At 37.6% G+C, this 24121-nt stretch overlaps 1 protein-coding gene across 14 annotated transcripts in view; it reads right to left on the minus strand.

The window, feature by feature from the left end:
* The window catches only part of CADPS2 (calcium dependent secretion activator 2), a 279319-nt gene that overhangs the window by 148596 nt on the left and 106602 nt on the right, over positions 1–24121 (minus strand). For all 14 annotated transcript variants that reach the window (XM_032442782.1, XM_015852971.2, XM_015852964.2 and 11 more), the window contains exons 4-6: positions 14908–14988; positions 11144–11380; positions 7256–7377 (exon numbers count right to left, since the gene is read on the minus strand). In XM_032442782.1, coding sequence (XP_032298673.1) covers positions 7256–7377; positions 11144–11380; positions 14908–14988 — 440 coding nt within the window. The remainder of the gene's footprint in view (positions 1–7255; positions 7378–11143; positions 11381–14907; positions 14989–24121) is intronic.

Raw genomic sequence — 24121 nt, forward strand, 5'->3', positions numbered from 1 at the left:
AACCTGCTCACTGGGAAGCCCCCTTCTCATTGACTTCTGCTTGGCTGCAGCAGGATGCAGTGCACCAAATCACAGTCTCTGAGAGTACAAACATCATACAAGAGGAGAAATCCTTGTCTCTTTCAGGCAGTTATTAACTTGCTTGGCACATAGAATCAGAACAGCAACCAGGATTTAGACAGAACAATCAAAAGAAGAAAATGAAATATATATGCCCTAGAGGCAGAAGGATTATGTTTATTGATAACTGTCCAAGTAGAGTAGTAATTACAGCCAACCTTAATTACCTCCTCTCCTCCCACTTTGTTCCATACCACACCTGTAGCAGATCTGTGAATACTCCCTTCTAACAACAGGGAGATTTTCTCATGTCCCTTAGGTAAACAGGATTACAAGAGAATATTTTGGGAGTTAATCACAGAATCACAGCAACGTTTAGGCTGGAAGGTACCTCTGGAGGTCACCTGGTTCAAGATCAGCACAAAGCCAGTCAGGTCAGGTTGCTCAAGTTACTATCCAGTCGAGTTTCAAATAGCCTTTAAGACCAGAAGCCTATAGAAAATTCATATTGCTCTGTAACAAAAGAGGGGAATATCTGCTAGACAATACAATGTAGCAATTAATACTGGAATGTAATATACACAGTTACTCATTTTAGAAATCCCAACATTTTTATCCTTGTGGATATCATACTGATCTTCATACGCGAGATGATTAGATATTATTTCCTTTTTTAAAGGAGCAAGCAATTGGTCAGGCAACAAGAACAGCTGAATAAAACTGTCATGTAAATTTTTAGCTGAGTCCATATCCCTTCTGCGAAATGCTTTTATCATTAATCCAGAACACAGGCTGGGATAAATGTGTGTTTTCCTCTCCCATTTCTTCCTTTGCAGAACCAAGAAAGCATCAGCTAATTTTCCACTGGCACTTTTATTTCTCCTCTTTGCAGCTGGACACTGGACAGGCTCATACAATAGTTGCATGTGGCACCCAATTTTTTACCAGGTAATTTCTTCCATCCTATTTTGAGAATTGCTCCAATCATGACAATGAAAGAAGAAAGACTTTCTGACATATGCCAAGACAAAGCCATGATGGAATTTATCCTTCAAAGACAAGGATAATCAGTATGTAATTTACTCCAATCTTGCTTATGAAAGCAGATGAGCCTTGTTTCCTGCACGATCTTTATCTCTTTCACTTCCCTAAGATTCCAAAATACTGAAAGATGATGCCCAACTTAGCCAAGGTTACTACATTGTCCATGTTAACATAATTATAAATCACGTGTCTTATTTGTTAGTCTTTGAAATAATCTTAGTGGGAATACACAGAGGTTCTCTTATATACAGGCTCATTTTTGTAAATGACACACAAAATCCATTTATGTTTTAAAGAAGAAAAGTTTGGATGCCAAATATGCTGAATAATTCTACTTTATTATCCTCTGTAAAATCATCTTGGGATTTCACTGCAATTACCTGCAATTAAAATTAAAAACTTCCAGAGCTAATAGTCAAAAGAACAGGTGAAATCCATCAAATAAAAGACACTGCTTAAGCAGTTAAATTCTAAAGATTATTTATCCTCAGGAGGTGTAATGGAAAGCATATAAGCAACAAACTGAGCAAGGTTAGATGAGGCACAATGGAACCACAATCTCACTATCCCTCTCTAAAAATCCCTTCTGCAAAGTTACTCATTTTAACCAAAAAATCACCCAGAAATACAACTGGAAAAAAATATCCACATCCTTAGAAGAATTAGTTGGCTTGTGAGGAAGAGAACATTATGATTACAGTCTATGAGCAAGTAGTGTTTCTATCCCTCATTTCTTCTCAAATTTAGTCCACAGTTTTATGCTCAAGACTCAAAGCAATACAATGTAGAGACAGCTGTTTCATCCTTCTTTTCCTCCAGTGCATGTGCAAAAAGATGGATTACTACAAATACAAACAATATACAGAATGATTAATAGTATAATTAAAGTATTACTGATCAAAATTAACCTTATTTATGCAGATACTAGACGTAGATGAAAAGTAGATGAAAAAATGCATGCCTTCCCTTTTTCTTTAGGTACTGCACTATCTGCATCATGCAACCAAGTTGTGATGGTTGTAGACATGATCACCTCTGTGTTTCCCTTAATCAAAAATAAAAATTATGAAGTCGCAGTTACTATGATGAATGAATAAAACCATTTGATGCTCGGAAGGTGACTGTCACACCCTATAAATGTCTATCCCTTTACCTTCAGTAACTTCATAAAATCACAGAACAGTTTGGGTTGGAAGGGACCCTTAAGATCATCCAGTTCCAACCCCCCACTACAGGCAGGGACACCTCCATCTAGACCAGGTTGCCCATAGCCCCATCCAGCCTGGCCTTGAATATTTCCAGGGAGGGGGCATCCACAACCCTTGCTGGGCAACCTGTTCCAGTGTGTCACCATTCTCATAGTAAAGAATTTCTTTCTAATATCTAAACTAAATCTACCCTCTGCTAGTTTACAGCCATTTCCCCTCATCCTGTCACGGCATGCCTTTATAACAAGTCCCTCATGAATTTTCCAGTAGGCCCCAACAGGTACTGGCAGGCCACTGTAAGTTTCCCCCAAAGCCTTCTCCAGGCTGAAGAGCCCCAACACTTTTAGCCTGCCCCCATACGAACCATCTTAGGTCACAACATGAAAATGTCACCAACAAATTATATTAGAAAGATTCGTGTTTTTTTAAGAGTGATCATGTGCCATTTCAGGAAGTTCAAAGTCTTGAAAATTAAGCTCTTATTTTCCCTCTTAAAAAATAAAAATAAAAATAAAAATAAAAATAACAACACCCTTCTACAAAACCTTACTAAATAATCTTTGATTATGTGTCTGCAAGTATTGTCATACCCCAAATACTTCATGGAATTAATGTTGGTACAATATGGCATAGAAAGAAAGTGAGCAGCATTTATTATACTCATGCAGCCTTGACTGAGGTTCCCTGCCTCCTCTGGGCAGACACTTAATCACACATTGTTCATGTATTTCTAATATAACAGCCATTTTAACAAGGTTATACAGTCACTGGCAGCACAAATGATCATCTCATTTGTCTTATTTACATGATGAATATGCTTGTAGCATCAAAATTTTCTCTTCATATCAGACGGGATCTTTTCCTTCTTCATAAACATCCGATGACAGATTAACAACTGCAGTGATAAAAACCAACACATTCCCAAATTTCATTATTAGGCATGATTATCCATATCCAGAAGACAACATTTTTAAGAAACAACCTTATTTAATATTCAGAATGAATAAAATCAATGATAAGAAAACATGCGGATGCCAGACTCCACACGACTGAAAACTCAGCCACATCAGTAACATCTGAAGAATGAAATTAGTGCTGTATTTTGCAAGACACTCCCTGTGGAGCCACTGCAAGAAAATGATGCAAAGAGTCCTGGAGCTCAAGGGGGTCCTCTGAAGGCTCTGTTACTGATGTCTGCCAGAAAAGGTCACAGGCTTTGTTGGAGGGATTTTCAGCGGGGCTAAAAGGCTAGAAACAGTTGGAAGGAATGAAGAATATTTCACAGGCATTGGAAGCTGTGTAACTGATCTGTTTGTATAACTGTCCAAGCTCAGTCAAATTATATTATTTTATAGCATTTGCATCTGAGAATGATCATTAACTGCCCAGTAGAATACACAGAAGCAGATCCATTCAGCTTGCTAAAGAAGAATACACTAGAATGGAGCACTTCAATACAAACTTATAAAATTATTTATCATCAGAGACAGAAATCAGGCAGGAGTTAAAAGCACTAAGAAACCAGAAAAACAAAACAATTCTTACTGATAAACTGAGTTTTTATTCTCCGGGGCTCTGCATAGGCGTTTTCACTTGAAGAACAAATATTTTTTTCTAATTTACTTCTTACTCTCATAAAAACATTCAAGTATTCAAAAGGATGCTTCAATACGTATCTTAAAAGCCATAAAGTGAAATATTCAGCATTTTGGAAGTAAATAAATCCTTAAATCAGGTTCTACTTGAATCATGCTTCTATTAACCTCCACGCTAAGGTCACATTGGTTTGCACTCCGTTTGAACCACTCATCTGAGTTCCCAGTCTTCTGCTTTTCACTGTCAAGGCTTTTGAAACTACTGGCTGAGAACTAGCACTGCACTTTGTACACTGATGCTTCACAGATGAAATAAAAGAAAAAGGGAATAAAGACTGCTTTACACTGCTTCTCTTCACAAATGTATCTACCAGCTTTAGTGCAACTCCAGAAAATGCCTGTGACAAGCGCATGATTTGGAGCTCTTGCCAGCAGCCTCCCTAGGCTGGTGAAAAATTCATTTTCCATCACTGTTTAATTCTACTCGTAGTAGAGGAGCCTTGGTACCCTTTTCTAGCTTCATATTCTATATAAAAAGTGAAGTTATGTTCTCATTTTTCTGGGGTTTGTTACATGTAAATGTGTTACAGTTAGTGATTTGAAGAGCCATGATGAAATTCAGCTCTTCTCGATTTTCAGCTTCTTCTCACAATGAATTCTGTGTTTTCTCCTCCAGCCTTACTGATTATTTTCCTTTATATCTGTATGGTGTTACTGGAAATTATCCCAGTAAGCAGTCAGCTCCAGCAGCAGGCAAAGTGGGCATGCCCTGGGGCAGCAGACAGCTTGGTTTTCCTATATCAGAAGTGGGATGTGCTGTCTGTTCATGGGCTTCTGCTTATACAGCTTTCCCTACTGCCACCAAGGGGCTGAGAGGAAAAGCGAGTAGCAGCAGCACCAGGACTAATGTCAACAGAAGCAGAATGCCACTTCAGTTTCCACCTCTTCCCACACCTTCACTTTGCAGAACATCCAACCCTTTATCCTTCCCTTCCCGTCTCTCAGCAGATCCCTATCAAGGAATTTTTCTGAGTGCAGGGGGATAAGACTAGGTAGACAACTGCTTGAGATGAACGGCGTGTTGGACATAGTTGGAAGAAAGGCATTAGAAGAACCAGAAGCAGGCTGCCATAGGGGATAGAGACACCTTACACAGTCCTCTAAAAATTGAGGGCCCCTCCCCATCCATAACAATATTTTCTAGGCTCTCTCTCACCTGTAAAATTTCCTGATAAAGTTCCCTAGTTCCCTTTGCCACCAACCAAAAGAGCAACACAGCTGCTGCCAAATTAGTTTGGTTTGGCTGTAACAGAAAGATGAAACCATGGAATAAAAGACCTCCAATTCCATAGGCAGCTTTACTGTTTGCCTATAATTTGCTAATTTCATCTTGTCTAATTCAGTATCCTTCTCTGTCATCTCAAACTACATCTCCGTATAAGCTCAAGAACTACATCTGCCTCTATGCTCTTAGGCCTACTGTTTGCCAAAATGTCATAATTATGCTTGCCAGCATAATGGAAAATAGTGTGACTCAGCACAAGAACCAAATACATGTTAGAGTTCTATCAGCTGCACCCTTTTAAATCACAGAGCTTTGCAGAATAGCAGAACAACAGCACCAGTAAATCCCGGCCACTATCTTACATGGAGCAATTCAAGGCATCTCACAGTCCTCTACTTCCTATGGATGCATATTCTTTTTTTCCATAGAAGACCATATGAAATTTATACACACAGCAACCCTTATATGGAATAGCCCATAACCCATCTTTCTTCCTATTTCTGTATTGAGCCTGAAATCCTCTAAATCAGTTTACAAACTCAGAGCAGGTCCCAATCTTACCGCTTTTCCTGCAAATGCTACAGTTGTTCTCATACTGACTACATCTACTCCAGAACTTCCTTTCCACAAATTCCACCTTAACTCAATTACTGTTAATTTTTAGGGAATGTATCAATATGCAGAATATACCTTCTGATTGGTTTTATAATCTTCATCTTTACCTGTAGCCCTCAGTATGTTTGTCAACAATAACTGATCATGAACCACCCGGACATGTTTTGCCTGTTGTATACAGAAATAGATACAAACAACATCTATGTCGTTACATATATCAGCTTTGAGGTGCGCCCTCCATGACAAAGCCCAGCAACTCACACAGGACCAAGAACCACCAGAACATGCTCCAACAGGTCATCAGATGAATAGAGAATGTTGCACTCCCACTTGTGGCCTTGCTCTGTGACATTAATCTGTAGGTATTTTATGTAATCATTGCTTTTAGATGTTCCTCACCTACTACATACAAATGCAAAGCCCAAGCCCTGGAGAAGAAACACACAGCAAGGAGAGAGTCAAGTGAATTTTACATACTGCCAGATCTCCTTGAGTTCTGCAAAACTCATCTGAATATGCTACTATAGCAGGCTGCTGGCTTATTTGTCAGGGACATTTCATCTGACTACACAGATAGGAAAGGCTCCTAAATAAGATCTCTTCCTCCCCAAACCTCAGAAGAGGCACATACTTGGTGCTTATAATTTTGCCTATCAGAGGTCTGTATCTGTGGTGTGAATGGAACAGAAGCTCTCATCCTAACTCACTTTAAGATGTTTTCTCAGATGGTGTAACAACTGCAATTTTAAAATTGATTTTCACAGGGCACACTATGGTGCCAGTAAAACCCCAACTCACTGTCTGGAAAGGTATCTACAAAAGATTCCAAATGACATTTTAACAGAGAGAAAAGTGTCTGAAGTCAGCGTGTAGGTCAAACAAATCAACAAAAAAACACACCTAATTTTCTTCCTCTACGCCACTCAGCTACAGATGGCATGATGTTTTCCCCTGCAAGTCGATTTGCTGGCCGCCTCCCTCAAAAATTAATTGGAAGAAGTGGATCCTATAATTTAAAATGAAATAGGCTCAGCAGGTGAGTAAGCTTTGTCAAGACTGATTACTGAGTATTGATTTTCCACCAATGGTACAAGTTACACTCCACAAAGCCACCACCACGTTAACCTAGAATACATAAGATCACCCTGGGCTAACGTCTTTCAAGAGGTTTGTATTTCCAGAGGATAAAACACTGCAGTCTCCAACTCATTCACACATACATTCAATGGCATTTTCTGGACAGAGTTCACACTCTGTATTTACTTCACCATAAATAAATAATATGAATATTGTAATTTTTGAGAAAGAATTTAAGGTAACAAATGCAGAATAAACCCAGCACTAGAATAAACCAGTGCTAACTTAAACTGTAAAAACCATACAAGCTATAGGTTCTGCCACGATATGAAGGAAAGAGATGTCACATGCAGCAAAGCAGAGTAGCTTACTGTGGCTTAGATGCTTCAGCCTGGTCAGTCTGCAGTTTCTCACCACCTTCCACTTCCATGGTGCAGTACACGATGCGGTTGGGGGCCAACGACTTCAAACCTTGCACTTCCATGATAACAATCTGGTGAAAAGAAAGCAAATAGTTCATCCTTCACACTTCAGAAAGCATTACACAACATGGCTATTGTGGCAGTAAGCTCCACACAGGAAAAAAAAAAACCCAAACAAAAGCAAAAAAAAAACGCAACACAACTAAACCCACAACCCACTGTCTGAATTCTTCAAAGACAGAGAAAAGCTCTAATGTTGCCTTCTTTTTCCATCTTCAGAAGCATACACAAGGAAGGGAGATTTTTGCTCCACTTTTACTCTGGCAAAAACTCAGTCCTATTGTAACTTCAGTGCTAGTAGCTGAATTTGAGAGCAGTTTTGCTCCCTTGAATCTCACCTCTACTATGACAGAGAGCATCACTCTCAGCTGCTGTGTTTTTTTTTCTGCTACCCCTTTTCCTTCTCCCAACTCACTACCTGCAGTCAGGTGCAGTGTGCATATGGGGACACAAGGGGAAGAGATGGGAGAAAAGCCACTGGTGTGAAACTTCCTCACTGGGGACGCTGCAGTTAGGAAATCCCATAGTTTTTCAGCTCTTCTGAACTACCCAGAAGAGCTAAACACAGTCTAACTTCAACTGCTCTGTATCTTTTAAAAACCTTACAGCGTGGCACAGTGTGAAGCTGTTAAAATTCTTATACTTCAGATGTTTCCAATTCAGAGAAAATCTGAAAAAAAAGTTGTTTGAATTTCCCTGCTTGCTTTGGAGAAGCTGCTTTTCTTTTCAGCCACGTTTGAGCCTACAGAACTGCAAAAAACGTTGTCCATTTGATCAGCAGAGAAGCTGTCCTCAGCTGAACTATAAACAAAAAGAAAACAAAAACAACCCACCAAACAGTATTACTTTGATCATCTTAAAGGTGACAAAATTAATGACTACTTTTGGTCTCACTAGAGGCAATTGATTACAGAAGGTCAGCAAGCAACTACTAAAATGTCTGCCTATCAAACCATTTGCAACTTGTCAGTTCACTTCAATTAAGGTGAGCCAAGGCAGATTTCACTCATTGCTGTAAAATCCTTTGTGCTTTAAAAGTCCCCAAATCTTACTAATTGTTAGATGTCTGGCAAAATGGCTGTGAGGTGACAGACTGATCATTTAGAACATTTTTACATTACCCATAAATTATCACCACTGCCTATTACGCTTCATAAATAATAACAGCAGTTCAGGGACAATGATGTAATTATCTCTGTTCTTCTCCATCTTTAGTGGTTCAGGAATTCGAACAGTTATAAAAGTGATCAATGATCACTGCCAGACTGCACTAGAGATCCCTTTGGCTGATGCTGCCTCTGTGGTCCTTCCACGCATCAAACATATAATCTCGTTGAATGCAGACTTCACGTTTGTTCATTTTTTTATGTTGATCCTTATTTTCCTCAAGTTTAATTGCACAGCACATTCATCTTTGCTAGCACTTTTGGATTCTATGAATGGAGGAGAGCTCTGCATTTCATTAGGAAGGAAACTGTCATTAGCTGATTAACTACCTCATTAGCTAATGAACAGCTTTCTAAATTTTGCTTGTGTATTCCTTAAATTCTGCCCAACAGCTGAAGAACATAAGCAATTAAATCTTCTGATATTTTATTTATGATATGAATTTCTGCAGATAAGTTCTTTGATGAAATACCCAACCTTCAGGAATAGTCACTGTGGCTTGTAGTGGCTCCCACCTTTCAGCACAAGGTCCATTCCCACAAGAATGTATAAATGTTGCTTAAATGTTCTGCTGCTCTGTCTTAGCAGTGCAAGGCAGAGGCAGATGAACACCCCTCATGCCCCTGCAGTCCACTGACAAGTAACAGTGTTTCTGCACAAATGTTTTCACATTATCAATTTCTTCTTTATTCATGTACCTGTGTTGCAGCTCTCAGTGAGGATCTGGCTGGTGACTACATACTGAAATACAAAATTCTGCATATATCACATATTTCCCCCCAAGAAATAATGTCTTCTGTCTCCAAGGAAATGCAGTCAGGTTTTGTTATTTGCCCATTGTGATTTGCATAAAAGAGAGCAGATCTCCCATGTTTCAGCCTAAATGAATCTCAGCTCAGCTCCTGTGCCCTATTACCTTCAAGATTTCAGTTCCCAAGAATAGAACATTTATACATACTTTTCAGGCATCAAACTTGACTTACATGGTTAACAATATAATTAAAATGAAAATTTCCCCTATTGAAAACTGCTATCTGTAGAATGACACTAATTCCTTGCTGCCTTGCCCACAGTGAACTGGAGGTCACTAGTCCTGGAGCACCCTGGTGCATTGGAAGAAACAAAAAAAAACCAACCCTGAAGTTCAGCAAACCCAACCATCTGCATTCCTGGTGTGCAGCACCGTAAACATACCCACACTGCTACAATAACGAGTTCACAGTAAATTACATTTACTGTCATTTTCATTTTATGATTGTTTTCATCTTTTTGTGCTTTCTTTCCAAATATCATATCATTTTTACTTAATATTTCTATCTAAAAGTACAGAGAAAGCTTTTCTTCTTCCTATAACCCTTGCCAAGCAAACTTGCTTGAAGATTAAAAAGTATATATGTTATTGAAAATCTTTTTCAGGTTCTTTTTGGGTGCTTCAGAAATACTCCATGTTATTACTGCTGATGGCATCACTCCAGGCTCTGCATTCCACTTGGGAGAGGCACGGCATGAGATGTAGGTGCACAGCATTCAGCACTAAGACTGTTTTACATGCCTGACAAACTAATAATTTGTGGCATATGGAATTATGGACAGATGTTACCACTCTTCAAAAGCTGATGTTTGTCTTCTACGTTATTAGCTAGTAGTATCAAAATGGCAAACAGCAGGATAAGTAATTTACCTTTTGTACTTGAATGAAGACTTCAATCTTTTTGGACATGTCAATGAAAATTAGATCTGAATTCTGAACCTTACAAGAAAAAAGCTATTTGCTTATGAAAATACACCGTCTAAAAAACGTACCTACCTTTTGTTTGCTTTAAATGATTTAACAATTGAAATACTTATTCCTTAATATTATCCATTCTCTTTAACAAACTGAAGCCATTTCAAGCGCGTAACACTTAAATGTGGCATCTTCTGACAGACAAATATGCAATATGCACTCTGGAAAGCATTTTGATTCTGTTATTATCAAGAGACATAGATCAGCATCTCCTGATATTCACATGTTCAGAACTGGACCTGATCTATGATGCTCTCATTATTACATTTATGTAACTATCTGTATTTGTAGCTTCCTCTTGAAGTGCCTTCAACTCCATATGGATTGAGATTGCATCTCTGGAGAGCATACTTCCAGCATAACCTTGGTAAAGATGAGATATTCTTTTGAAGAAAACGAAGGAATTTATTAGCATAAGTCTGCTATGATCAACACTAAAAAAATATATGCTTTTGGTTTTCTCTGTAAATGCTTTCAGTAAGAAAATGCATCTTACTTGTAAACTTCTGTGAATAAGTATGTGATAACAAGTATTCCGTTATTTGGTACCTAATGTACTGGAATTTGTCTAAAGATACAGTTGTGTGGGAGACTCAACTTCCCACATTGCTGCATGGAATCAAATGCAGCTACTGCTGCAAGAGGAAACTGTATCATGTATTTGCACTCTAACTCTTGATTATCGGAGACAATTTATAACCTACTACTTTAACATAAAATGATTAGCACAAATTAGCAACAAAGAAAAAATATCAAGAAATAGGCATTCTAGCTATTCTAGTAATTTAAACTGTCAACACACATTCTGTGAAATGTGAGATTACCTCTAACGTGAAGGAGAGGACCACATCAGACTTTGAGAGCTGAACTTCATTTTCATCTCCTATGTCCAAGAACGCAGAATTTTGTGATCGCTTTAACTTCTGCAGTTTAAAATCCGGTCCACCTTTAGACACTGGAAGACTCTCCAAATTTGCCATTAGCAAATTCACTGACGACCGCAACTCTTCTATGTACATGTTCTCCATTTCTCTTGTTATGAACCTGGGGAATTTTCTTTCCTTGGAAGATATATTTTAAACATTAGGGAGGAAAAAAGTCATGTCACACTCTAGATCATTCTAATTTATTAATTTGTTCTCACTTTTAGATATTGAATAAAAATAACGTTCTGAATTCCTAACTATCTCTATCACATCAAAACAGTAATGGGAAGGTGAGTCATGTCCAAAACACAGTAATTTTGACAAGAAGAAATATAACTTGAATTGAGATTTCCATCATATTCCTCAAACGTAGTAGGCAAAACACATCAAAAATATAATGGGGCATTTTGTAAAAATGAAACCTCTTGCCATCCAGAATCCTTTAACCTTAAATCCAAGTTGCATGTGTGAGCCCAAGAATGTAGATTATTGTAAAAGTAGATTATTTTCTAAGTGAGAAACAAACATCCTTCCCCAGCTACTGCCTGTCAAGGTAAGCACCTTGCTCTTAAAACATTTTAAAATACTTTAAATTTTAAATAAACTTTAAATAAACTTTAAATTTTTAAATACTTTAAAAAACTCTTAAAATATTTTTTACCATTAGTCATTAAGAGAAATGTCTTAAAACGTTTTATGTTAAAATTTACAGTTGATTTGGTTTTGATAACAAAGATCGGGCAAGCAAACTGTGACCCAAAACACCTGCAACAAATCTCCCAGAAATAAATAAATAAATAAATAAATAAATAATTGTTCATAGTTAGAACATAACAAATTAAGGGAAGGAGGGAAGGATTAGCATTCTCTAGTCAGAGAATCATAGAATCATGGAATCACAGAATGTCCTGAGTTGAAAAGGACCAAAATGATCATCTGGTTTCTACCCCCCTGCTCTGCGTAGGGTTGCCAACCACCAGACCAGGCTGCCCAGAGCCACATCCAGCCTGGCCTTGAATGCCTTCAGGGATGGAGCATCCACAACTTCCTTGGGCAACCTGTTCCAGTGCATCACCACCCTCTGTGTGAAAAACTTCCTCCTAATATCTAACATAAGCCTCCCCTGCTGCAGTTTAAAACCATTTCCCCTTGTCCTGTCACTATCCACCCTTGTAAATAGACATACCTTCTCCTGTTTACATGTGGCCCTCTCAAAAAACAAAACCAAAATCAAACTGTACCTTATCCTGTGAGGATCACTAAAACAACACAATGCCAACAGAGAAGAAGGAGAAGACTTAAGTTGTTAAAAGATCTTTCCTTTTTAAAGATCATTTCTCTACGCCAGTGTAAAAGTTTGGGAAGCTTTTTACAGCACATTTTCCTGCATGTTTTTTTATTATTATGATCTTTTGTAATTTGAGGATGCAGTAACTGAAGTCAGGCAGCACAACCAGAGTATACACCGATGCCTTTATTTCTGTTCCATCTCTCATGAGACACAGGTAAGAATCCTCCATAAAGACACTGATCACTATGAATTGCCCCATGCCTTTAATTTTCTTTTTGAAGAGAGTGAAATTGTAACAAATAGCTATAGCACATAATATTTAAACTAATTTAGAGACCAAAGAAGAATAGCGTGTGTTTTTAGTTGTTCTCCCTCCCTCTGAAATAAAGACCCAATGGACACACAAGCCCGATGGATCTGTAGTTCTCTTTATTAAGACAGAGAACTAACATGGATTTTCAGCATGCAGTTCTCAGGGAGAAAAGATACTGGGTAAACTCAGCATAGAATCACGTAAAAGTTTGGCTTAGAAAAGGATATCACCAGTTACAAAAGGTAGAAAATCCCATTATGTCATACATACTTTGATTCCAACTAATTTAAATTAAATCACCTGAAGAAACAGCTGGATGAAAATTGATGCACAAGTTCCCTGTTGATTTTATGCTACTGTAGATCAATGCTATTTCTAAGGTTTCTGCATCCTTTAGGTAGGTTAAATGATCTTTTCTGCTAAAATAAACTTACAGCATGTAATTAACAACTTATACCTTAAAATCAGTTAGTAATGTACTATAGGAACCACAAACAAGACCTTAATAAAAGAGAGGGCGGTTGGACTGGATGATCCTGTAGGTCCCTTCCAACCTTGTCATTCTATGATTCTATGATCCTTTTTGAGAAAACTGCATGCAGAAATTTTCCTTTAGCTGTGCTGCAATATTGATACTGCAGTATAATAATTTTCTTCCAGTCAGGTAACCACTTTCTTCACTAACAGAGTTGTTAGAAAACATAATCCAGTATCTCTTTGTTTTTTGGGTCTTTTTTGCCTCATTTTTGAGCTCTGAAAAGAACGGTCATAGCTTCTTTGCAGCATTTGACTGCTTAGGTTTAGGTGATCTTACTAATTCATACAGCTGCTAGAATTAGGATTGAAAAAAAGTATATATATGTATACATATATCTATATACAAACATATACAATTTAAGTCATTTTTAAAAAGAAATGTGATAATTCTGACTTCTGACTTGGATATACCATGTAAGAATGGAGTTCCTCATTCTGTGCAAAGCTGTGCAACTGGCACTGTAGAAACCACGACAGTTTTCAAAAGGTGAATAACAAAATATTTCTATAAAGAAAATCACTGACAGAAAGCCACTGATATGCAGTCTATGTACATTAGCTAGGAAATGAAGATTTATGTGGTTTAAATCACACTCATAATTTTCACCTGCATTAAAATTATTTCAAAACTTCTATGTATTTTAATTTTACTGGAAGTTTATGCCTCCAGATTCTTATTTATGAAATTTATATATCTAAATAACCATTTCTTTTTCGTTTCAAATAAACAAGCGAACCTGAAACCTTGCAATTTGTGTAAATAATGTAAATACGATATATTGTTTTCTGCAAATACAATATTTTAAACTATTGGAGCTACAGCATAAAGAACGCGGAACAAACATAGCATTATCAGACATCTTTGATAACAATCCAAGGCTTCACAGAAGAGTGAAAAGAAATTGATTGTCTTTGAAAAAGCCTCTCCTCAAAGTTTAATAGGATATGGCCAGGGACAGTAGCAATCCTACCTACATGACAGAAAAAAAAACAATCTTGGCTTTCTAAAACTTACACCAATAATTTATAAATTTACCCTGTTATCACTAATTTGACCTACAAGTTTCACTCATAATTTTGCTACTTGCAGTGCAGCTTGACTTCAACTGGAAATGTAAACTACAGTTCACATGCTTAAAATTATATTAACATACAGCATGTAGTTAAGACATAAACACTATGTTTACACCCTTAGGACAGCACAATGCATTTTGTATATAAAATATAATCTAGTTCAGTTCCAAAATACACACTCCCTAAAGTGCAGATAATATACCCTTTCTGTCACCACTGGACTTGCTGATGAAGGAATGGTAGGATTACACGGTATACAACTTTGGAAAACAAGTTTTGCTTTCTCCCTAACCCTGCTGACATATATTCTGCACAGCAGGGAGAAATGCATCTGCCAGACTGTTATACTGTCAGATGACCTTCTGGTCAGCTTCAGAATGAGAAATTGGAAACACCAACTATGTATCAGCTCACTCTCATGAAGGTATGTTGAAAGCAGCCGCTTACCCTCGCCATTTGTTCAGCCAGTTGCAGACGTCCATCTAGTTCACGTCTGATCTGGGCTGCTTGTTCATCTGCATTATCCAGCTTGGATAGAGAACAAAAATAAATGATGTTAACTGCAGGAAACATAAACTTTATAGCAATCAGTGTAGTTAAAAACAAAACAAATTATTTGCATATTTTGTGTCTTAATATTAGGGAAACACTAAGCAAATATACGGCTTCAAGTCTTACCAAGGTGAAGGAAATGTAATAACCACCCACCATCCACAGCAGTCGCAGACTCTGAGGGGTAGCTATTCCCTTGACTTTTATATACTTAAGCTGAAAAGAAGGAGCTTTCCTTGTGAAAACAGCAGTTGACAACATTTCTTCATGAAGCAGAAAACTGGACTGATAGAACAGCTCAGAAAATGTTTGGAAGGAAAATCGCTCTTTGCTGCCATGACATCCTCTGGGATCAGGTGTAGGGAAAGAAAACTGTGCAGCTATATCTTCTAAATATATGATTTCATTCACAGAACTCTTCTGTACTAGTATTGGCCAACTGCCCAGATCAAGGCATAGCCAGTTTTTGAGCTTCCAGTTTTGTCAGATGGAGGAAATAGTCATGACTAAATCTCTGGCGTAAGTCAGGAATGTAGAGCAGAAGGACACATCTCTTCCCCACAACAAAATCTCTGGTATCAACAGAAAAGAGCTTCCCAAGTCATTTTTCACCAGTTTAACTGCTAAGTGTTGGTGAAGTGTGGCTTCACCATAATGGATGGGCCTGCACAGCTGAGCTGGCTGAGGGGCAGAAGCATCTGCAAAATGCAAGGCACAACTTGCCCTCTTACAGAACACGTGCCCACCATAGACAAAGCCAGATCCGTAACAGGGGTTTTCTCCTTCTAGGGCAAACTGCAGGCACCATGCCAGTGCTGATGCATCCCAGTACATTTGGTATGCATCTGAGATCTAAGGATGTCACTTGCTCTTCACTGAAAAACAATCTTAAATTGATTAGTGAAGGAAACTGGCCAAAACTGGTTCTCTTATTAAATAAGATCTTCACCTAACGAACTCATAATGAATTTCCTAAATGATTCATTCCATTAAACTAAGCTTTTTAAAATAAGACCACTGTTCAGTGCAGCAGGCCAAATACATAATACCATTCTCTTTGCAACTCTCCTCTGCTAAATTCAGTAGATCTCACTGAACCAAGGCCTTGCTGAAAAATAAGTACTTCTTTCAAAAATTAAATTATAAATTTGATTACATTTGAGTAATCAAAAGTACACAATCACCTACAGGTTCCTTGCAGCATTATGTAGAATGATGACCTGGATCCATTTAGCAATACAATAAAATGTTTTCCACTACTAAAATGGAAGCAACAAAGTGCAATCTGTCATCTGAGCAATCTGGCATCTCACAAGACCCTTACTTGTTTTTAAAATTCAGCCTTCCTGAAATGTTTATACCGTTGAATAATGTTTTGTTCATTTATGTGCATAATGACATTTTGCAAGGAATGGAAAGAAGCTGGAGAGCTGAAAAACTGAAGAACACTGCCTTACTTATAGAAAGAACCAAATAAGAATGAGTAGCAGGCCATTCACACTTGCCCTAATAAATGAAATTGTCAACATTAGTATTTTTTCAGTATGTAAAATGAATTGACAAGGAGAAAAACAGCGCCATTTTTTCACACCCCAGGCAAGATTATTTTACTTGTTTTATCCTAAAATTTCTATAAATACCTCATTTGTGATCAAACCCAAACCCAAGACATTGTACAATACATAGTTATGACAACCACCTTAGTAATTATCACACTGTGAATGAAACAGCAATTATAAAAAAGAGCAATTCTCATTATCACAACTTTATTATTTTCTTCAAGAAGTCACTAGCTAGTAAACTCTTAAAATTCAAGTGTAAGTGTAAAAAAACCAAGAACAAGCTGCATGCATGTGATATCAAATAATGCTTCTCGCCTTTCCTGAAGGGAATTAAACAAACAAAAAAAAAAGTAATTAAATTCAACTGACCTCTGGTCATTTTGTATGGTCATCATATTAGAATGACCTGCTTTCTAAGCTATTTGTCATAACTAGTTTGAATGGAATTATCCACTGCCTAGATAGATCAGCTATGATGCTGAAGACTTAGGAGGGCATAGATGCCAAAAGAGCAAAAAAAATTTACAGTCTTAGAGAATATTTTGAAAGAATTTTTAAACTCTATTTAATAAAAAAACCTCAGCTTTCTACAATACTAGTAACTGTTCACCATAGCTATTTATCAATTACATTGACAATGGAGATACTCTTCATGTTGCTTCTACTTCACTTACCCAATTAATCACTACTTTAGCAGCAGGGAACCTCACTACAGCAGTCTACAGACATAAGAGACTAGTTTTCAGTGTAATGTGTTTGAAGTCCTGACTGGGCAAACCAACATTTTCCTATACTGCCATATATCTGGCCACTTAAACTTAAAGGCAGAGACTGAGTCACATTTGGAGGACTATTTAATTCAATAGGAAAATTCCTAATTGAGCAGAAGTATGAATAAGACAGATGTGTCATTTGTGCCTTTCCCCTCTGCAGCGATTTTTGGGATCTTAAAAGTTTCCTCAGACAATTTTGTAGTTATAAGTGACAATGCTTGCATGGATAATAAGCTACTTTTTATTAAAAAATAAAGTGATAGCTCATCATCTGGCTTATTTTTCCCAATGGTGTTATATAAAAATAGCTTTCTAAAATAAACCTGCCAATCAGATATCAAGCTATTCACTTTAAAATATTTTTATTCCTTAATGCTTGAAGTCCCCTTTATGTTTTTCTCCTACTTTCTCACTCTGAAAAGGGCAATCATTTCAATGACAAACTTTTTTATTATCAGAGATGGGGTGGTAACATTCATCAATATACAAGTTCCCCAGCAGTTCTTATTAGAGGATATTTTCAATTGCTTTTAGCAGTGTCAGCTTCTAAGAAGTGACAGACTGATGTTTTCCACTCTGAATTTCTGCTTTAATAACTTCAACAAAAATGACTCCATTGCTTCTGAACAGGAGACCAGGAAAGAGAACACTCAGCTTTATCCTCAATAAGGAAAATAGTGACCATCTTGTCAAAGAGCTCTAGCACCATCTTGTTTTCAAGCAAGGATCTGGAATTCAGCAGCATCCCAACTCTAGCCACATTGTGAACATCTGAGGAAGAAAGTCTGTAGCAGTTGCGCTGCAAGCAGCTGCTGCCAGAGAATAAATCAGATCCAGCAGCCAGGCTCATAACCAGGCTTTGCTGTGTCTCTTGAATATGCATGGGGTCTATGCTCCTCAGATTATTTGCTTATTTAAAGAAGACTGCAAGTTCATTAGTGTTACAAATCACTATTCGGATCAACAGCATATCTTGCCCAACAAACAGTAGTTTAACTGGTGTGTCTAGACAGCACAGAACAGAAACACATCTGAATGAGCTAATATTTACATATCTTAACAGGTTGGAAGAGATGGCATACTTTGAGATTTCCATGTAGATGATTTGTGTGTGTGTTTTACTTAAAAGGCTTTAATAAATCTGTGTATTTTGATGGAAAAGAAGAGTGGTACACTAGAAAAAAGTGCAAAAAATAACCCAAAGCAAAAGGGGTAACAACACTGCCAGGAGGTGCTACACTAAATCTCATCCCAAGACAAGGGCCTTACCCTTCTTGTAAGGAGAGACAGATATCCTTTACCCAAGAGAGAACCATCTGAGTGAAGATGACTGCTGACCTTCTGGGAATTACTGTTCCATGTGCTCCTAAGTACTCAGACCAATACGTAGCTGCTCCAAGTGACTATTTCATTAAAGCTCAGTTAGCTTCCTGCAGCTTTCTAATCTGCAGTAACATCAACATGAAATTGCATTTACATGCACACAGCAATACAAGTTTATCTATGTTTACTGACTAAACTGACAGTACGGATATCGTAGGACTTGCTCGTATTTCTGCAACGTAGAGCCCAAAGACCTCAGCTCTGCTCTGTGAGGTCTGCAACAGTCATTTTTTTCTGTTGAGAGCATCATTTTGCACACAGTGGTGTAGTGCCTCACGGAGCTGATTGGTGATTTGTGGCAGTCTCCAGGAGGCAGCCTGCAGGCTCCCTACTGACTGCTGTGAGCCAGTGCAGGCCACAACCATCAACACGCACCAAATGGAACAGAGGATCTGGATTAAGTGTTGTGATTACATTATGATGGAAAAACATTGATTTCTATAAGTAACTAATGGCATCCAACAGCATGGCTGGAAGAGCAAGGGAAGGCCAGGAGAATCTTAGTGCTGAATTTCTGTTGCGAATTGCATGAGCAAGCAGCAGGTGCAGCGCATGTAAATCCTTGTGCTTTTCAGACTGCTCTCCTCGGTGTTTTTATCTCTAGCCCTGAAAGGAGGAGTTTAGTTTCAGACAGATCTGTCACCCCAGAGACCTGGTTTTGTTCACATCCTTATAATTATGTGTGCCAAGAGGTTTTACGGGAACAGGCTCAGAATGCATTGTGTCCCTGTAATGCTCTGCCACGTTAAGGTGCTGCTGTGCGCTGAACACAAAAACCTGTAGAGATTCCTGAAGTCCACCAGGTTTTTGAAACAAGATTAGCAGCAAAATATGCAAAAGAAGGATCAACAACTTCAAAGTGAGGCAGAAAACACAGTGCCCAGCCTCACCTCATAACAGCAAACACATTCAGGCATGAGATAACAGCACTTAACCTGTAAAAAACAAAATCATGACGCAGGTAATTCTTTGCACTTCTTATAGAGAGAAAATTTCCCAATTGGATTAAAGGGCAGGATGTGTGAAGCTTTCTCAATGGCTCCTGCTGGACTTTTCCACAACCGTGTAGCCTCCTGTTTCACAGGGAGAAAGACAGCTACGAAGGGAAAGAAAATAACGTTGCCAATCCTCCATTTCAGATGAAGACTATACTGTTTAACTGGGTATTTAAAAACTCACATGTTCTCTGCACCCTGCCACCTCTCTACAATATGTCATACAAATGGCTGGTGGCTGATCCTGCCTGTGCCATGAGAAAGTCCTGCAGATTTCCCACAGAACCCTGCAAAAGAAAAATGAATCTGTTCCCTGATCTTCTGTCTCTCCTCTTCACAGCTTAATCCTTTCTCAACACCCACAAACAACAAATTGCTAGATGTGACAAATAAACTCAGAGATGCACATCATCAATGTGAAGCAGTCAGTGAAGAACGGTAGAGAGATAAAATCTGTTAACTGTTAAAATAAAAGGAAAATAACACCTACTTGAAACACTTTCTCTCTTGTGGAATACTAGTATACTCATTTTCAGCTAATTCCAAATCAAAAGACTCAGAAACCATTAAAACCTTTTCTGCTTTCTCTCTATCTGCAGCAACAGTACTGGGAAAAGCTTACAAGTCTAAAGCTCTTACAGAGTACCCTAACAACTCCTCATCTTCCACCATCAGACCTCATGCCCTTTCCTCAAAAATTCTGCTTAAAAGGCCTCCACGAGATTCCCTGCCAGACTATTGATCCAGGCCAAGCTGGTCACTCACTTTTCCTGCAGTACAGTACCCTCAAAGAGCTCCAACATCTTTCAGTTGGACTTAATACAAATTCCTACTGAGTGATATCATTTTTCTCATTTTTTTTGAGGTGATGAAGAGAAAGAACAGTGTCACAATAAAATAAAATAATGAACATAGGCTGGAAAGGGTGCAGATAAATGGAACAAGGAAGTTACACACTTCCCTGTAGTCAGTATCACTAATGATTAGTAATGCGGATAAAGGGCATGGCCAGTGAACAGCCAAATGCAGTGGTTTCAGATGGGAAAATAAAATAAAGCAAAATAAACTTTGTGACCTGGTTATGTTGCTTCAAAGTTGAATTTTGCATGCATGATTGATTAAGGTGCCAGAAGGTATCATTTATACTGATTGTGATGATTAATTATAATGATTATAAATTGATTTTAAAAACCAGTTTTCATAAAAATACTAAACTGAAAACAAAACATGAAGATTATATGCATTAATCCAAAAGAATTTTAAAATATTTTTTTTCAAACTTAGAAACAACTTAATTCTAAAATATTTATTTATTTATCTATTTACTTATTTTATTTATTTATTTATTTTTAAGATCAGCCATTAAATGTATAATTTAGAAGTCTGCACCATAATCAAAGCTGAGACTTTGATATGGCATTTCCATACACTGAATCTTTGAAAACATAAGCAGAGCTAATGTGAAGACTGAATCCATTTTGGGAGTCTCAGCAAAGACCGAAAAGTGGTCTCTTACAATAGAGATGTTAGCTAATTCAGGGATTACCAACACCCAGAGCCCTAGAAGAACCTTCAATGAAACTGCAAATAGAAGCAGAACATCATACACACAGTGTTTAAGCCATTCGTAATAAGTAAAGCAAATAGTTTTTAAAGTGTTTTAAGTTTAATTTACATGCTTTATACTTCTCCTCCATGCACTTTCATCAGTGCTGTGTACTGACTGCCAAAACAAAATCATAAGACTGAAATTAAAATCAGTGTTCTGTTAACTGAAATTCCAAGATTGGACAGATCTCCTTCTCAAACATATCTTGATATACAGTTTGTAAATAAACCAATAAAATACAATAATGCACGCAAATTATCTTTTCACTTAGGAATATTGTTTGTACCATCTGAAGAAGTCTGCTAAGCTCTCATACTTCAGCCCTCATGCAACAACTCTGTTGGTCTCAATACTGAGTTTGATACTAGTTTTTCTCCCAGTTTACCACAAAAATAAAAGGTGAAGTATTATTTGGATCACAGAGGCTTAAGCACAAATACTGTTAATTATACAGTGAAAAAATACATACTGGCCTAGATACAAATATTTTAAACATTAATTTAGGGATAAAGGAAAGGAAAATCGGAGAGCAGGTCTTTAGACAATTACATGACTTTAGCTAGTATGACTTGGATTGCATTTTCATAACAGATCTCTGTAAGTTCTAGTGAGTCTTTGTGTAGCTTTGGAATAGTTATATTACCTGGACATTACTACCAGAAGACTATGAAAGGGAAAGACCCAATAAAAATAAAATTTAAAAGGGAATATCAAACATAAAAAAAAACAATCAGCAAAAAACCAACAGGATTTTATTTTGTGCACTATTTAAATTGTTTTTTCATTGCTTATCAGTTCTGACACACTCACAAGTTTGTCCATAAATGCCTTTATTCTGATGCTCTTCTGACTTGCTCTACAAATTCAAGTAAAGAAACACTGTCTCATTCTCAACACTCTTTATAGTCACAAGCAGCATTTTTGGGGAATTTTACCTATTGCTGCATAAAGACCTTCTCATTCTCAGTTCAGCATCCTATGCTAGTTCCCCACCTATGAGGAGTATTCATAGTCAGGTTGGGTGGAGCTTTGCGTAGTGTGATCTAGGGAGAGTTGCTGCTAACATGGCATGGAGGTTGGTCTACATGATCCTTAAAGTTCCCTTCAAACCCAAACCACTCTATGACTCTATGACAGCTTATTTTTCCTGTTTAGCTAGGGCTTATCTGCCATGCTTTTGTCCATGCAGTTTTCTGCAAATGCAAGTTTTTTGCAAATACAGCAAAATTAGAGTACCAAAACAGTTTAGTGTCATCTGTAAACTTGGAGATTTCCCTTACATTGCCTTCTACTGGTCATTCATGAATATGTTTTATAAAGACGCAACACTCCTCCTACACAGGTCGAAACAGAAAGAAATTAAATTCAGCCTCTTAAGAACAGTTCATAAGGAAACATCCCCCCAAACTCCTAAATTATCAGTACTGCTTCCTAAAAACACTACCTACCATCAGTCCTCGGATACTGACTACAGAACTTTCCATTCAAAATCAAGTGCCATGACCTGCTGCTGATTCAGCCCACCGGTTGCTGAAGAGCAGCGTTTTTAGCCCAACATTTACTATTAACAAACAACAGAAGCCACATTACAATGATTAGACATGTATTAGGATTCAGAACAGTGGATCACTGACAGACTACAGAAGAAAAATGTTAGCACTGCTCAGAAGTGCTACTACAAGCAATGGAACTTTCAGCCTTTTGTTCTCTTGGCATCTGAGATGATGGAAGTGTTGGAAAAGATCATTAAGGTCATTGAGTCCCACTGATCACAGAAAAAAAAACAAAACCCAAGTTAGTGGTTGAGACTACAATATTTAACCACCTCTTTTCAATGGGTTGAAAAAGAGAGGAAAGTGTGCTGTCCTGAGAGGGAAAAATGCAAGAGAGTAACGGTAGGTTCTTACTATTTGCAGATCTAATCACGCTAAGTATTATGTCTTACAGTTAAATGAAAAAGCTTCAGCGTTATTTACTGTACCTATTTTACCATCCAAATAAAGCATTTTTAAATTCTAAAGTAAACAATGAAAATACAGAAAAGTTTCCAGGGTGTTATTATAATCACTTAAGCAGTTATGTTACTTGCCAACCATAAGTACAATGGAGGTCCTATCTGCACCATTAATCTACGGTGAGTAAGAAGGTGATAAAAGAAATAGGTGTTCTTATTCCACCCTCTCACCTTCCCCCAGACCCTACTGAAATAGATATCCGGTGTCTCCTATAAAAGTTGCTTTCAGTTTCTGGCTAGGGAATACCCTCCCACAACCATGGTGGGGAGGTAATGATGGGCTTAAAAGAGCTATGACTCATATCCTGATGCTCTGAAGAGAAAGCCTTCACCCTCCTCCTCTCCTACTATCCGTTCAGAGATAACCATATCCAAGACAACCCCCAAATTAGCAAGCAAACCATGTTAGTCCTTTATGTCCTAGAATACTAAATGAGTTTACTGAGTTCTATATTTTTCTAAAGGTACCCAGATCTTGTGTTATCTCAGTAAACCTGACAAATACCATAATTTGATTGCACTTTACTGATTTAAAACAAATAAATAAATAAACTTGCTGCAGAAGGAAACCCTCTATCCTTTCATTACTTTCCTCACTCTCTAAAAGCATCACGCAGAATGTTTTCTTTCCTTATCAATCACTGAATAATTTTTCTTTCGAATGTTGAAAACAAAAGGAAGAGATGTAATTAGGGAAATAACAGTTAATGAGCATCCCATTAAGTAAGTAAAAGCACCTTGAATACCACGTCAAACTTTCTTCCTAAATAATG

Source organism: Coturnix japonica, chromosome 1, assembly GCF_001577835.2.
Source record: "Coturnix japonica isolate 7356 chromosome 1, Coturnix japonica 2.1, whole genome shotgun sequence".
In the NCBI taxonomy this organism is placed as follows: Eukaryota; Metazoa; Chordata; class Aves; order Galliformes; family Phasianidae; genus Coturnix; species Coturnix japonica.